The 15,145-nt window shown below is 43.4% G+C and overlaps 1 protein-coding gene across 6 annotated transcripts in view; it reads right to left on the bottom strand.

Annotated features, from left to right (window-relative positions):
• NCOA6 (nuclear receptor coactivator 6) overlaps positions 1-15,145 on the bottom strand; it is a 97,523-nt gene that overhangs the window by 6,620 nt on the left and 75,758 nt on the right. For 4 of the 6 annotated variants that reach the window (XM_040638211.1, XM_040638210.1, XM_040638207.1 and 1 more), the window contains 4 exons: positions 11,675-14,665; positions 8,689-8,757; positions 5,386-5,422; positions 2,005-2,153 (listed from right to left, as the gene is read on the bottom strand). In XM_040638211.1, coding sequence (XP_040494145.1) covers positions 2,005-2,153; positions 5,386-5,422; positions 8,689-8,757; positions 11,675-14,665 — 3,246 coding nt within the window. The remainder of the gene's footprint in view (positions 1-2,004; positions 2,154-5,385; positions 5,423-8,688; positions 8,758-11,674; positions 14,666-15,145) is intronic. The other 2 variants (XM_040638209.1, XM_040638212.1) reach the window with 2 other exon arrangements.

Genomic DNA, 15,145 nt, shown 5'->3' on the forward strand with positions numbered 1-15,145 from the left:
CTGCCCAGAAGCACAACCTGCCAATGACATCTGAGTTCTCAGGTCAGTGTGTGGTGTTGGTGCACCAGAACCTGCCCTCATCTTCAGGCTGGCATCCCAATAGTACCTGACTGTTTCTTAGCACCCCTGCTGATATCAGGCACTTGGCCAGGATTCCAGCCAGCTCTTGCCTAACATGAGGTACTCAAGCTCAGCACATTTCCTGAGGAGATGAAGTATCATACCCTTCCTCAGATCTGGGCCTTTGTACATGCCGTACCTTTTGCCTAGAATATTTCATTCAACTCGCATAGCCTGCATAATGCCTCCTCATTCTTCAGGTCTCAGCTTAAACATCATTTTCTCCAGAAAGCCTTCTCTGACTTGGCAGAGGAGCGAAGCATCCCAGCTATATGCTCCTACAGTACCATGTAATTTTGCTATCATAGCATTTAACTGTATTAGTCTTTCTGGCTGACATGTAATTGGTATGATGAAGACAGAGACTCTGTCTTTTCATTATTACATCCCCAGGGCCTGGCATGTATAAGTAATTAATATATATTTAATAGATGGTTATTAATAATTACTGATTATATACCTCTTTGCATGAGGCACCACACTAGGTACCAAGGATACAGTGGTGAGCAAACCCAGATACCTCCTGCCCTAGCAGAGCGTATAGATTAATCACCTATCACATAAATAGACATAAACTTACAACTGTGGTGTTATGAAGGAGAACATGGTGCTACGATTTCTCATAGCAATGACCAGGGAGCTAGGTAGAAAGAGTAGGCAGTTCATGAGGAGAAGAGAAGAAGGAAGAGGAAAGAACATTCCCTGCAATGAGTGTAACATATACACAAGCTTGTGACAACGGATGAGAGTGGCACGTCTGAGTTGCTGAGAGAAGTCAGATGAGGCTGGGAGAAGCTGTCAGGGGCCAGACCACACAGAACCTTGTGGTCCACGTTGGTGCTTCTGGACTTTAATCCTAATTACAATGTAAATCACTGAAGGGTTTTAAGCTAGAGTAGCAATGAAGATGGAGCAAAGTGGATGAATCTGGGCCACCTGAGAGAAAATCAGCAGCTTTCTGTGATGGATATGAGGGATGTGAGGATGAGGGAGAGGTGCCAAGAAGGACATGCCCAATGGACAGACAGTGGTGCCATTCCCTGAAGTGGGGAACACTGGCAAATCACCTGACATTGTGGGTGAAATCAGACATATGGAATTTGAAGCCCTCTTAAGGTTGTACATGGCAGTTGTCTGATTTCTAGAGGTGTGTCCTAGAAATACAAATTCATGAGTTGTCTGTGAAAAGTTGTAACTAAGAAAGGGGGGCAGGAGGGAGATCAGTTAGGGAGAGAAGAGTTGAAGAGAAAGGGTGAGAAGGAAAAGTCAGAGTTAGAAAGAAAACTGTCAAGAGCTCTAGGTCAGAGAAGCCAAGGACAGCGTGAATTCAAAAAGGCGACATCAGTCAACAGAGGAGAGAAAACTGGCAGTATAAGGTTCTTGACAAGGTCAGAGAAGACAGGATCAAAGAGGCAAAAGTGGAGGAACTGGCCTTAGCCTTGAGGAGGGACAGCTGCTGTATTATGGTAGGAACAAAGGAGGCTCCTGGTAGATTTATGTCTTGGTAGCAAGAGCTGAAGCAGTTCTATTTTCTCTGTGAAGAGGTGAGAGTCTCTGCTGAGAGGAGAGAAAGTAGAGGGCAGAGGAGTGGAAAAGAGAGTTGACCACAGAAAGATGGCTGGGCCATATCTGAAGAGGACCTCTGAAGAGGACCTATCTGAAGTGCTGTTCATGAATCAATCTGCCCTGTTATGTTCTTTTTTTTACCCCAACAGTGCTTGCTGTTATGTACACACACAAAAACACATAGGTAAATGAACTAAGGAAGAACAAACAGAAGTCAAAGTAATAGAAGCAAAGGTGAAAGACAAAGTCCTCTGCTGTGGTGATAAAGTCCCCATTCTTCTATTTGACCCACAATGGCACCCACACCCCACTGCTAACCTTTAGTAGAGCTGGAGGCTGAAGCAGGACGAGAGGATCGCTTGCGATGTCCATTTTCCACACTTTCGGCAGCCACAGTTGGCTCTTCAGTTCGGGAGTTTCTTCGGCTTGGGGTTTTGGACTTTTCAATGATCTCTTTGGGCTCACTGCTGACAAAGGGAAGCACAAAGTTTCCAAGGAGGTGAGGGAATCAAGTCACACACAAAAAAGGGTTCTTCAGATAGAGTTTCATTCGTAAGGCAGGAGATTAAGAACTATTCAGTCATTGTGAAGAGAAAATATTCCACGCTGGGACAATGAACATAACTACCTTCTATATTACTGACAATTTAAGAGTGAGTCTAGTTTGTTACACTAGTAAAAATAAAATACTAAGCATATTGCTGGTGAAATTGTGGAAAAACAGGTAAAATAAATTAAGAACTTGGAACAAAAATTCCCAAACTTTCTCACCCATTTTTCTAAAATAACAATATTCCCTTTCAGAAAGTAACAGTATCTAAAATCTAGGAAATTGCTAATATATACTGGCATTTCCTATGAGCCTGGTATAGTCAGATAATGGCATGTTATAAGTCACATTATAGACTATACACAAGGATATATTCACAATATACTGCTGGGTATGCCAATTGCCCCTACCTCAACCCCCTTTTTTAGTATGCAAAGATTTAAAATAGGTAATAAGCAGTACTACTAAGGGTATGGGGAGAGAAACTCTTAATATAAATTATATAACCCAACAGTTCTCAATAGGGGGCATTTTTGCCTCCCAGGAGACATTTAGCAATCTCTGGAGACACTTCTGATTGTTAAGATGACTGTCTTGACTAAGGCAGGGATACTACTGGCTTCTTTTGGGTAGAGGCCAGGCATGTCACTGAATGTTCTATAGTTCTATAATGCATAAGACAGCTCTTCCGTGTGCCCCCCCCCCAAGAATTATCTGATCCAAACTGTTAATAACGCTGAGGCTGAAAACCCTGGTGTAATCCTCTGGCTCAGCAATTCCACTTCTAGGTGCCTAAGGAAACAAATCTTTTTACAGTGCTCAAATTACACACAAAGATGTCAAAGCATTTTATTTATACTAATGAGGACAGAAGACCTAAATGCTTTACAACAGATTATAAAACTAAAACATGGCACATCCATATTCAGTCATGAAAAATCATGTTATAAGTTTATTTAATAATAAAAACTGTTCATCATACATTATTGTGGGAAAAAAGTTACCAATATTATGAATAGTATAATCCCATTTTCATCATAATACATGTTGAGTATATATATGTAACCACATATAAATGAATGTGAGATACATACATGTATGTGCATAATTTACAGTGCTTATACATATAAAACACTATATAGATATGTATAAATATTAGATATAGTGTTTATATATAAAATACCCCCTATCTGTATACATACTCTGAAGAGAAGTAGAAGATGAATTAAAATATACAGAGTGAATATTGTCTGAGTCACAGGAATACTGGTTTACTGGTGTTTCCTTCTTTTTAATTCTCTGATCTGAATTTCAAGTTTAATAAACTTTTTACTGCTTTCATGGTTCAAAAAAAATGCATGTCAAAATCATTAGGGAAAAAAAGCTGATTAAATTTGCTTGTAAGGCATGGAACTGAAACAACAGTGCAACAAAGAAAACAAAAGAAGCTGGACGCCTCTTCGGGAAGTCTTCCATGACCTCACTTCCCAAGTGAAGTTGTCTCTTCTGTCTTTTTGGTTCACAGTCTGTCTCAGGCATTTTAGAGCACCCATCAGATTGTACAGCATATTTTCTTTTAATATCTTCTGCCCTCCACTAGATCAGGAGCTCCTTAGAGGTATGAACCATGGCCTATCAACTGTTCCTACCCTTCCGTTTTCACTCCTGCCTGAGGATCCTTCACTAGTGGCACCATGGCTGGGAATGTGACCATACTGTTCGCTACCTTGCTTTATATCTAACCACTGCCCCACAAGCCAAGGTAAGTGAAGAAGCAGCGAGGCTGGAGCTGGGGTGGAATTATAAATCAAGGGGTATTTACATATCCTTTTAGAGATGTTAAGGATGGCTTTCTGGCTAGGAGCCCAGAAAATGGTCAAAGCCTCTGAGGAAGAAAGATTCCTAATAGAGGTGCCTCTTTCTCCCGGCAAAACAGAAGCCACAGTAGTTCTGTCCTGGTATTTATATGGTCAGTGCTCAGACAGCTCTGGAAACAAACACCCACAGGATATTTTTGGTCTGATTATCTTCTTTCTGTAGCGGCACAGTTGGTGTATGCTTGAGAAAGGCAAATGAATTCAAGTATTAGCGCAATCCAAATAAAAATACAGGCAGAACGATGTGGTAGGAATATCAATGAGTTTGGAGGCAGAAGAACAGGGGTCAAGTCTTACCATTTTATTGGCCATGATATTTATTGGCCATGATATTTAACCTTCTCTATGCTTCAGATTCTTGATCTATAAATCCCCATTTTGTCTGCTGCAACATGTAAGTGTGAGGGCTCTGAAGTCAGAGCACCTGAGTTTGAATCTCAGCTGCACCACTTACTAAAATCTGTGGCCTTGGGCAATTTAGTTAACTTCTCTGAGCTTTAGGTTCCTTATCTGTAAGACAGAATTTACTCTCCTAACAGATACTGTAAAAATTAAATGAGATAATACACTTAGGGGGCTTGCAGCCCAGTGCCTGGCATGGAATGCATTCACATAAATGTTGGCTATTATGACCACCTCATAGGGTTATTAGGAAGATTACATGAAAAAATGATTGTGAAGGTGTTTTACAAACTAAGTTGTACAAATATGATAAATTCTCTAAAATGTCATTCAATGTATTAGTACACTAAAAAAGGAATGGCTTTTGAAAAATAATACTTCTCTCCATGGGGTTAATGAGGTTGAAGCCACAGGTGTATTTCATTTTGTTAGGTTATGGGGCTTGCAGTATAACAGAAAAAGCATGAGTTTTGGGGTCAGACCCCACCTGGCTCTCTTACGCTTGGAGGAACAAAGAGCTATACTTCAGAAGGTGTTGCAAGGACTATTATTAATGACAAGAAAGCAACAGCTCCTACATACTGAACAATTACGATTTGCTCACTATGGTGACTCCCTCTGACTCTCTCGTTCAGTTTTCAAAACAACCAAAAAAGGGAGAAACTTAACCACTCAGTTTTACTAAGAGAAATATTGCTTCTGAGGGGTTAGGACTCATGACAGCTCCCCTGATTTAGCAGGGAAAACAGACTGGTACAAAGAGTGAAGGAAAAGTCCAAGGTGAAGAGAGGTTTAAAGGATGAGAAAGCTGATACCCTTCAAAGAGGCTTATGCCGTTTTCATGCTGAGTCTACAGAATGATCATCTTACCTTTGTCCAGAGACTACGGCAGCATTTGCCTCGAGTTCTGTGAAAAATACAAAGGATAGAAATGAGATGTGGGAGCTCCTGTTGTCTATGTCCACTGGGAGAAGGGAGGTGTCTATGAGAATTCTGAATGCCCTATTTAGGCTAACATGTCTCTGTGCCCAGCAGGATTCTCACCCTACATGGTACAGAGACAGAGTTGGCAGGGACACAACTCAGTTGTCTGGGGCATAAGACACTTACTTGGTCTATTTTTACTTCTATTCCACACTGTGAAATAATCCTGTTTCAATCAATAGAACTAAATTCACACTGCCTGGTTCATATTTCACCCAGCTATAACTAGGTTAGTAAAATAAGCCTCTTCCTCTCATGTAGAAGAGATTGTTTCCATTCTTAAAATATCTCCACCCTCTTGACACTTGTTTTTAAAGACAGTAATCTTCAAATATGTCTTAAATATCTATTCAGGATGCATTCTCTTCCAAAGGACTTCCTCGCTGAGTTTTAGAGGGCAGACTGCTTTGCTTTGAGATAACACCCACAGACTCCATTATGTTCCTCTCTTCCTCAACCTCCCAGAAATGCCCTCCAAGAAAGGAAAATCTCAGTAATTTGTCTATCAGGGTTTTGCTTAAATGAGCATTCTATGGGTTTACCAGGCACTTCTTTCTCAGCATCAGCAGAAAAACATCTTCTTCCATTATATGCCTTTGGGTAGTTCCTCTTTCTAAAAGGCTTTTCTGATGCATCAGAGAGCAGTGATCTCTCCTGCTTCTGGACTTCCACAGCTCTGTCCCTGTCCCCCTTTTCAGAGAATTAGCACCACAGACTCAGTGTATGCCTCATCTACCCCACTGATTACATGTTAACCTCCCTGAAGGCAGTGAAGTCAGAGTGCATGGATTAAAATTCTGACCCCACTGCTTATTAGCCATGTAACCATTGAGCAAATTACTTGACCTCTCTATGCTCAATGCTTCATCTGAAAAAAGGGGACAATCACTTTACCCACCTCAAAATTAGTAAGATTAAATGAACTAATACATATAAAAATTCAGTACAGCGGGGCGCCTGGGTGGCACAGCGGTTAAGCGTCTGCCTTCGGCTCAGGGCGTGATCCCGGCGTTATGGGATCGAGCCCCACATCAGGCTCCTCTGCTGTGAGCCTGCTTCTTCCTCTCCCACTCCCCCTGCTTGTGTTCCCTCTCTCGCTGGCTGTCTCTATCTCTGTCAAATAAATAAATAAAATCTTTAAAAAAAAAAAAATTCAGTACAGCACCTGGCTCTTAGTAATAACTTAATATTGTTATTGTTGTTGTTATTATTATTATTGCTATGATGCTCATGTTGATGTAGCCTTAACATGAGGAGGCTGGAATACTCTGCCTTCAATGCAAGACGAGGGACTCCCTGCTTCCCATTTGCTACTTAGCACCCCATATCCAACCCATAAACCTTGGAAACCCCACCACATGAAAAAGACACCACCTCACTGAGTCTCTGCTGCCTTGCTGGCTCCACTGGAGCATACAAACTCAGGTAACAGGTGCTCAAAAATGAAAACAGCTCAAAGGAAGCTGATTACATAAAAATTTTGATTAGTTTGCTCATCTGAAAAAAATTCAGTGCTTTTGATAACTTTAACACTATCACAGCTAATTCACATAAGTACAGATCAAAGGAATTTGGTGAAGGCCATTAGTGACTCCGGGGGCATTTTAAGGAGATTCATTTAAGTGAAACTTAAAAGAAACAGGATTCTTTGGCCAATAATTCTGACTTAGATGTAGGATATGATAAAACATTTTTCTGGAGTAAAGAATTGGGGCAGGACATGGAATTCCCTTCCTCTTTCTAGTTGCTTCTCACCAAAAATGAATTTTACTATCTAAGCCCTTCTGCAAATAATTTGCTCCACTCCTACCCTTCTCAGGTGCCTAGCACAATCATATGGACAGTTGGTGGCAAAGGAAGAATCCAGGTGGCTGAAATGTTTTTAGCTCATCCATTCTTTTCAGAGGCCTGCACATTCAGAGTGTGCAACAGAACATAGCATAGCACATAGCACCTGAAGCCCATTTTAAAATAAGAAGTTAGGGCACCTGGCTGGCTCAGTGGGTAGACCATGTGACTCCTGATCTCAGGGTTGTGGGCTCAAGCCCCACACTGGGTACATAGACGCCTTTAAAAAAAATCTTAAAAATAAATCACAAGTTATATCTTAATTTCACTGGCTTAGGCCCACGAAACTAAACATGGTAGTTTTGTTTTTTGTTTTTGTTTTTGCTTACAAATTTTGTCAAGTGTGAACTGTACTGTAAATGAGATTCTTTTTTTTTTTTTTAAAGATTTATTTATTTGACAGAGAGAGAGAGCCAGTGAGAGAGGGAACACAAGCAGGGGGAGTGGGAGAGGAAGAAGCAGGCTCCCAACGGAGGAGCCTGATGTGGGGCTTGATCTCAGAACACCAGGATCACGCCCTGAGCCAAAGGCAGATGCTTAACAACTGAGCCACCCAGGCGCCGCTGTAAATGAGATTCTAACCACCTTGTGGAAAGCGTCATACTTCCTTTTTTTTTTTTTTTTGGTATCCCTCAATACCTTCAATGACAAAGGGCCAGGCAAGACTAAACTGTAACATATTTATGATATTTATCTGCTTTGGCATATTTATCTGCCTACGAAGACAGTGCTGTTATTGCCATCAAGATCCTCATGCATTCAGAGCTGACACAGCATTCCACAAAAATTATCTGTCAGATTACCATGGACTCCACCTTCCAGAAACACCATCCCTAGTGCTATTTGCAATTTCTTGGTCATGGGAAGAAACATAATGCCATCCAGAGATGACTGAAATGACTGATTCCCTGGGGAATGGCTGCCTCACTGTAGCAGAGGTTCTCAGAACAAGCCTCCACTCCTGTCACGAAAGTGCAATTACTAGCTTAGTGCAGTAATGCTTGCCACCCCAGCGAGTTGCCATATGCCAGTTAGTCAGCTGCCAGCTACAGGGTAAATTGTGCCACGGAAACCACCCATAGCTGGGTGGCAGGCAGACAATGGGCACTGCAATGCCCTTCTTCAGTTCCCTGGCTGACACCAGGAATGCGTAACACGGCAAGCTGGTCTGGGGAAAATAACCTCAAATAGTACCGCACAAGCTCTGCCACTCAACTGAAGTCTGCTCAACGGAAGCCAGCAGGTAAGAGTTTCAGCCACTTTCTGACACCTTGAGGGTAGAAGCAGTTCCTTCACATGTAATCCATTCCACTCGGAGAAGTTTTTCCAAGCATGCCTTACCTGGTCTGGAAACAGACCCCTGCAGTGTTGTGGCTGGAGTTTCCTTTGAGACTAAACTCGGTGAAGGGGCTAAGGCAAGAAAAAAAAATTACAGGCCTTTTACTTTCTTTCCTCAACAAAACAGAAAGCACTGACTGAATCAAGGGCTAAGTAACTGCTGAAATACACATCCTCTTGGAAGCCATTTCAATTGCCTTGAAAGGACATTTCAAAACTTAAAAAATTAGCTACTATACCACACAGTAACATAGACCACCAGCAGGGGTATTTGTTTTTCCCTTTTGTGTGTACAAAGATCAAGGAAGGAGGTGGTCATGAGGACAAGAGTACCCATGATTTTTGCTTCTTAGGATCATGTTCTATCCAGTACTCTAAAAAACTCCAAAGCATACCTTAGTAGACAACCCAAACCACTTTCAGAGGAACAATTATACCAGTCACCTTAGCCTTCAAAAACTCTCTCGTCCCTGTAAAGATTACACCCCTTGAGACCTGAAATAAATCATATAATTTCTTTTATACTTTTCTACAGCACCTGGCAAAGAGCGATGGTCATAAAGCAGATATTCAATTAATACTTGATGAATAAATAATTTGATATGTCATTTACTTGTCTAATAAACAGTTACCAAGAACTTACTAGGGGCAAGGCACTGTAGGCACCTTTCAAGACCAATTATTCTTTTTGTCCATCAGGAACACAGTCCAGTGTCAAAGATAAGATACGCACATGTGGTACACTGGAGTGCACTGGGATGTTATATGAAGAAGATTCATAAAAAGTGCTATGGGAATCGAAAGCAAGGGAGATCAATTCTAGATTGAGAAAACTGATGGTACATTAGAGGGATAAACATCAGAATTACGCTTCAGAAGACAGAGAGTACTTAGGTCCTGCAAGAGGAATGGAATAGGATACACAACGTACTCTAGAATGGGAGCTTACTAGATCATATGGTAAAGATTAAGAGCATAGATATGCCACAGTCACTCAAGGATTATGTCCTCCCATATTGACATTTCAGTCTAACATCCTAGATAAACTCTGTAACAGTAAGTTTTACCCACTTGTGGAAACTGTGAATTTTGTAGATTTCTTTGCCTGCTTAGTCAATAATGCATTTGTGTTAAGAATTTATTTTGGATGCTTATCTGATAAAGCTTAAAACTATACCTTAACTTCTACTTTTAACTCTAGTATTGGTTTCTCGTATTTTCAAGACAAAAACCCAGAAGCCTCTTGAAAAAGAATGGAAACAATCTTAACTAAAATTGTGATTTTTTTTTCCAACCACAGGTTCGTCTCCCCAAAGCTCATATATTCCTCTAAGATTATATATGATCCAGATAAAATACTTTTTAATCACTTCGCCATTATTCTCTTAGTATGTGGGGGGGGGGGGAAGTTCCCTGAAAGGAAGTACAAAAGAAACATTTAATAGCAGAGAATATATTTAAGTCACACCAGGTTTCTTCAATCTTAGGGGTCACCTACCTCCACAGAACTAAAACCAGAAACCTAGAGCACCTAGACCTGTGAAGTCTCTATCTCCTGTAAGGGCAGTAAACTCCCCAAAGGCCTTTATCCCTCCTTGTATCTCTGGCATTGAAGTAAAGAGGCAGAGAGAAGGGGAATTAACCTTTCCAAAGCTCTGAGTGAGGCGGTGCGCTGGTCACTTTATGCTAAGTCCTCTCCTCGTATCTGCATGAATTTTGGGAGGTAGAATGACAGCCTCCATTTCACAGGTCAAGTACATGGCTTACAAGAAGTTAAGGAATTTATCCAACTGTGATTGGTAACCAGTGGAACTAGAATTTGAACTCTGATTGGACCCCGAAGCTTGCGTTCCTTCTGCCCCTCCACGTAGGTGCTTACCACTCAAAAATTTTTAGCTGCATTAAACAAGATAGGCACTATTTGCTAGCCTCGGATATAGCAAAGGTCCTTTTCAGCTTTGGCAGTGTGTGACCGAGCTTCTATACCATTTAGGCCTCACAGAAGGAACACGTGTGTGTGTGAGAGGCAGGGTGTGAAGGGAGGAGGGGAGGTGTAAGGACACCAATGCTCCCATCGTTTGTCCACCGTAACAGTACATAGGAAACAATCTAAACTAGATATACATGAGTTGGAACGGCCTAACTTACAAAGAGACTGCATCGATGAGAAATCAGTAATAACAATTATTTACATTTATTGATTACTATATTCTGTGCTAAGCACATTATATGCATTATCTCACTGAATTCTTACAACTACTGTTGTCTCCGTACTACAAACAAGGAAACTGAAGTTTGGAGCAGTCAAGTAACTTAACTAAACCCATAGAGCTGGTAAATGCTGGCGCTGTGATACTAACTCAAGCTTGTCTCTCAACCACTTTGCGTCTCCTGTGTCTACCCATTATCATGAAATCTGGGTTTCTGAAAAGCTCTCCTCTGGAGTAGCCAGTCAGAAGGGATTAGTCTCTGGGATAGAGTACAATGAGGAAGGGGCCATGAGAACTCTGCTCTGACTGTTGAGAGAAGTCATTATCACAGTAAGGAGAACTTGCAGAAGCTGCTATGCACCTTTAAGAGACAAAGTTAAACTGGAGGTTCACAGGCTGGACTTTGAACAAATACTGAATTCTGAGCTTCGATCTTCTAGCCCACAGAATGGGGTAAGGGCTACCTGACATGGTTGGTATGAAGATGATGTGAGATAACATATGTAAAGATGCTTCCTTTGTAAAATGACAAACTTTACATAATTGAAAAGACCTACCTATCATTATTTCAGGAGCCAAGAGAGAACCATGTTAATGAATGTAAACTTAACATGGGTTTTAAAGTATCTTTCCCAATGTACCTCCAATAAATAAAACACCACTATTGCCATCTAGCCCACTCTTCTTCCTCCAAGTAGAAAAGAAGTCATGCTTTCTTTTGTGGGATAGGTCATCAAAAAACTGACATGAGGAGATGATGCCAGGCCCCAAGTACATACCTATGCTGGGCAGAAGCTCTGGATGGGATCCCACCTTCTCCTCCACTAGGCCACCTGCAAGTGGCTCAGGTGCTATGCCAACATGATTGTTTTTTGTGGCCGGCGCCGCAGAGATGAGCTCAGAGGGTACCAAAGTGGTTACTATCGAGCGTACACTGGTGGGGAGAGTACCGCCAGGCAAGCTGGGTCCTGCTGAGGTGGAGCCCGGGCCCACAGGGCTAGAGGTGATTTTTAGCAGAGTGGGTGCTGGGGGCGTTGGGGTTTTACTGTCCAGCTCTGTGGATAACTGCTCTGTTCCCAAGAGCCCTGGAGTTGTGGTCTCTAGCCCTTGGCCTTCAGTCTCTCCATCTGCACCATATTGCTCTTCCCCTTTCTCAAGAGAGCCTGTAACTTTCTTACATGCCTTGGTCAGCAAAATCTGGCCGATTTTGTCCACTTTTCCTTTGCCCTTACTAGATGAGACTGGGCTTCGCCGATTGACAGAGGAGCCTGGACTATTGGTCAAAAGGGGAGAAACCATTGTGGTTGACTGTGAAGAGGGCAGAGTGCTCTGATCGGCTGAGGTGCTCACCTGAGGACTAGCCTCGTCTGGATTCAATTCTTTCACTTGCTGGACGGGGGGATGAGGAGGGACAACTGGAGAAGTGGTACAAGGCGGGGAAGGAAGCTGAACAGGGGTGGGTCGTGAGTTAAGGACTAAGGGTCTACCAGTCTGTATATTTGGAGCAGTACTACTGGAGGGGGCATTAGGCGGTACAGGAGCAGACGAAAATTTTATGTTCTGAGGTATGTGTAAAGGGCCAACAACTGCAACGGAGGGAGGCATCAAGCCAGAGTTGGTTGTCAGTGGGGCTGCAGGAATTGTGCTTGGCTGTGATCCTTTCATAACCTGAATTATTGAGGATGAATTGATAAAGACAGGTGTAATGAACTGAGGCCGGGCATTAGACTGAGCAGCTGACTGTCCCTCAGAAACCATAACCTTGCTGCCCACATTGGGCATTGTGACAACTGTTGACATCAATGCAGACTGCAGGTGAGTTGGCAGAGCTGCTGATGTGTTAGCTGAAGTTGTGATAGGATTGGAAGTTACAAAAACAGTTATCTGATTTGGGGGCAAGGGAGTGGAGATGGAGGAAGAGCTCACAGGTCTTGACATTACTGGAGGGATGCTTGGTGCAACATTAGAACTGACCTCACTCAATTCTGGATGCACAAGGGTTGAACACGGCTCATTAGTGTGAGGTAAATTTAGGGAATTAGAGGGTTCTTTAGAAGAAGACGGATCCTGCAGTGTGGGAATGACAGATGCTTTTTTCAGGTCCTCCCCAGAAACTACTGGAGGTGTTACTTCCAGATCTGTAAGCCCAGGGGGTTTAATGGTCACATTAGGAGCTCCAGAGTTGTCAAGAAGTTGACTTAACGATGTCGGTGCTTCCCTCATAGCAGGAGACACCAAATTTTTGTTCTCTTCGACACTGGGAAGTTTGTTAGGATCCGAAGGCTGCCCATCCTTTTTAGATTGATCTTCAGGGACAACCATTTTAACTTCTTGGGCAGGGACTGCTTTGAGCTCATTGTTTACCTGCTCCTTCCTACCCTGGGAATTCTGGCAATCGCCGTCCTGAGGCACATTCAAGCTTTCCTTGTTATCCTCGAGAACACCCCCCACTGCAGCCACAGGCACGGCAGGATTCTGAGGATTCAGCCCGCTGTTGTTAGGGAAGCTCCCAGGTACAGGGGGATTGGCCAAAGGCGTGGGACTGACCAATACATTTCTTGGCAACTCCACATTTTGCAACAGGGTTGTGTTTGTTTGAGAGGCCAGAGTAAGTTTAGGGGTTTTTGAATTTTGTCTCCCAGGACTTGGGGTGGTTTTCCTACTGGACCCAGGACTAGACCTGCGACTGTTGCTTGGACTAGCCCGCTTTGTTGCTCCAGAATTAGACTGCTTTCCAGAATTCACCACCACAGAATCTAATTTGTGAGTTTGTGGGGCAGCAAAATTGGAAGGATTATTCATGGTAAGATTTGAAGGTGCTTGCCCGATGGCCTTTAAAGTTGTTGGATTTAGGCCCTGTTGATCAAACCCCCTGTTTAAATTTGGCCTAGGAGGTAAAGGAATATTAATCTGTGGGGGGAAGAGTCCTGCTATGGAGGCATTGAGTCTTTCTGGTGATAGACTGATTTCTGAAGGTTCTGTGCTAGGAGGGCGATTGTTGGGTGTCTGAGGATAGTAGGGTCTGGGGCTGGCTCTGTTTGGTGTTTTAGGCCTAGATGTTTGGGTTGGAGCACCCACATTTGGAAAATGGTGGCCATGGGAGCTGGGCAGGGGATTTACAGGGGGTTGCTGGGGAGTTGCACCTTGAGTTGCTGAAAGGGGTGATGGTCCAGGTTTTGGCCCTGTCATCATTAACTGATTCTGGGAAACTACTAAATGTGAAGGCATGTTGTTTGGGCCTCCTGAGACAGATGGTACTTCACTGCCACTCGTTTCAGGGAGTGAGGACATCTCTCCCAATGGTGAGCTAGAAGGATTCTGGGGGTTCTCCTGGTATACCATTTTCCTTGAATTGCTTCCCAAAGGAGTATTCACAGGCATTGGCATTCTTTGTTTATCAGGCGACGGTGGCACGGAAGCAGGTCCTTGCAAACTGACCATGACGGGCACGCTGCCACTCTGCTGCATGGGCATCCTCTGGGAGTCTGGGTTCAGGGGGCCCCGCGGGGGGTGGACATTTTGGGAGACTGGAAGCCTAACTGATTTGGGGTCCTGCTGCATCATGAGCATCATCATCATCTGCTGCTGCTGCTGCTGCTGTTGCTGCTGCTGAGACTGTGGCTGACTGGGAGGCGGTGGCTGCTGTGGTGCCGGTGGCAGTTGTGGCTGTGGCTGCTGCTGCGGTGGCTGCGGTGGGGCTGCCACATGCTGCATGAGCTGAGGAGGCATCTGCTGAAGTGGCCTCTGTTCAACTGGTTGAGAAGGATAACCTAAAACAAGCCCCCAAAATCAGCGAAATTAGATTTTCGGCAAGGAAAGCTCTGCTAACTTTAGAGTACAGCCAAGCAATACTCGTCTAGGCGGCACAGACAGTGCACAAACAGCTCAGGCATGCCCACTCCCAGGGGGGTAGGGGCAGCCCCTCGTTTTCCGACATAAGCAAAGGGTCACACTGCTTAAGGAAGCAAAAAGCAAAGCATCAAGAACCTGGAGCTCCTCAGTCTTCAGCGTGTGAATGAGGCACTACTGCACAAGACTCTAACAGACACCGTGTGCTGTGCGCTCCAAGTGGCCAAGTCTGTCCCAACCACTCATTCGGAGGAAATGAGAACAATTCCCATCGACAGCAGGAGCTGAGCACCCAGCACTGGGCTCTCACGTGGGCATAATAAATATCCCACTGTCCTAGTGAATGAACTAAGGCATTTAGGATTCACTTTTTCTGTTACCACTGATTAATTTTTTAAGAC

This window comes from Ursus maritimus, unplaced genomic scaffold, assembly GCF_017311325.1.
Source record: "Ursus maritimus isolate PB19 unplaced genomic scaffold, ASM1731132v1 scaffold_22, whole genome shotgun sequence".
In the NCBI taxonomy this organism is placed as follows: Eukaryota; Metazoa; Chordata; class Mammalia; order Carnivora; family Ursidae; genus Ursus; species Ursus maritimus.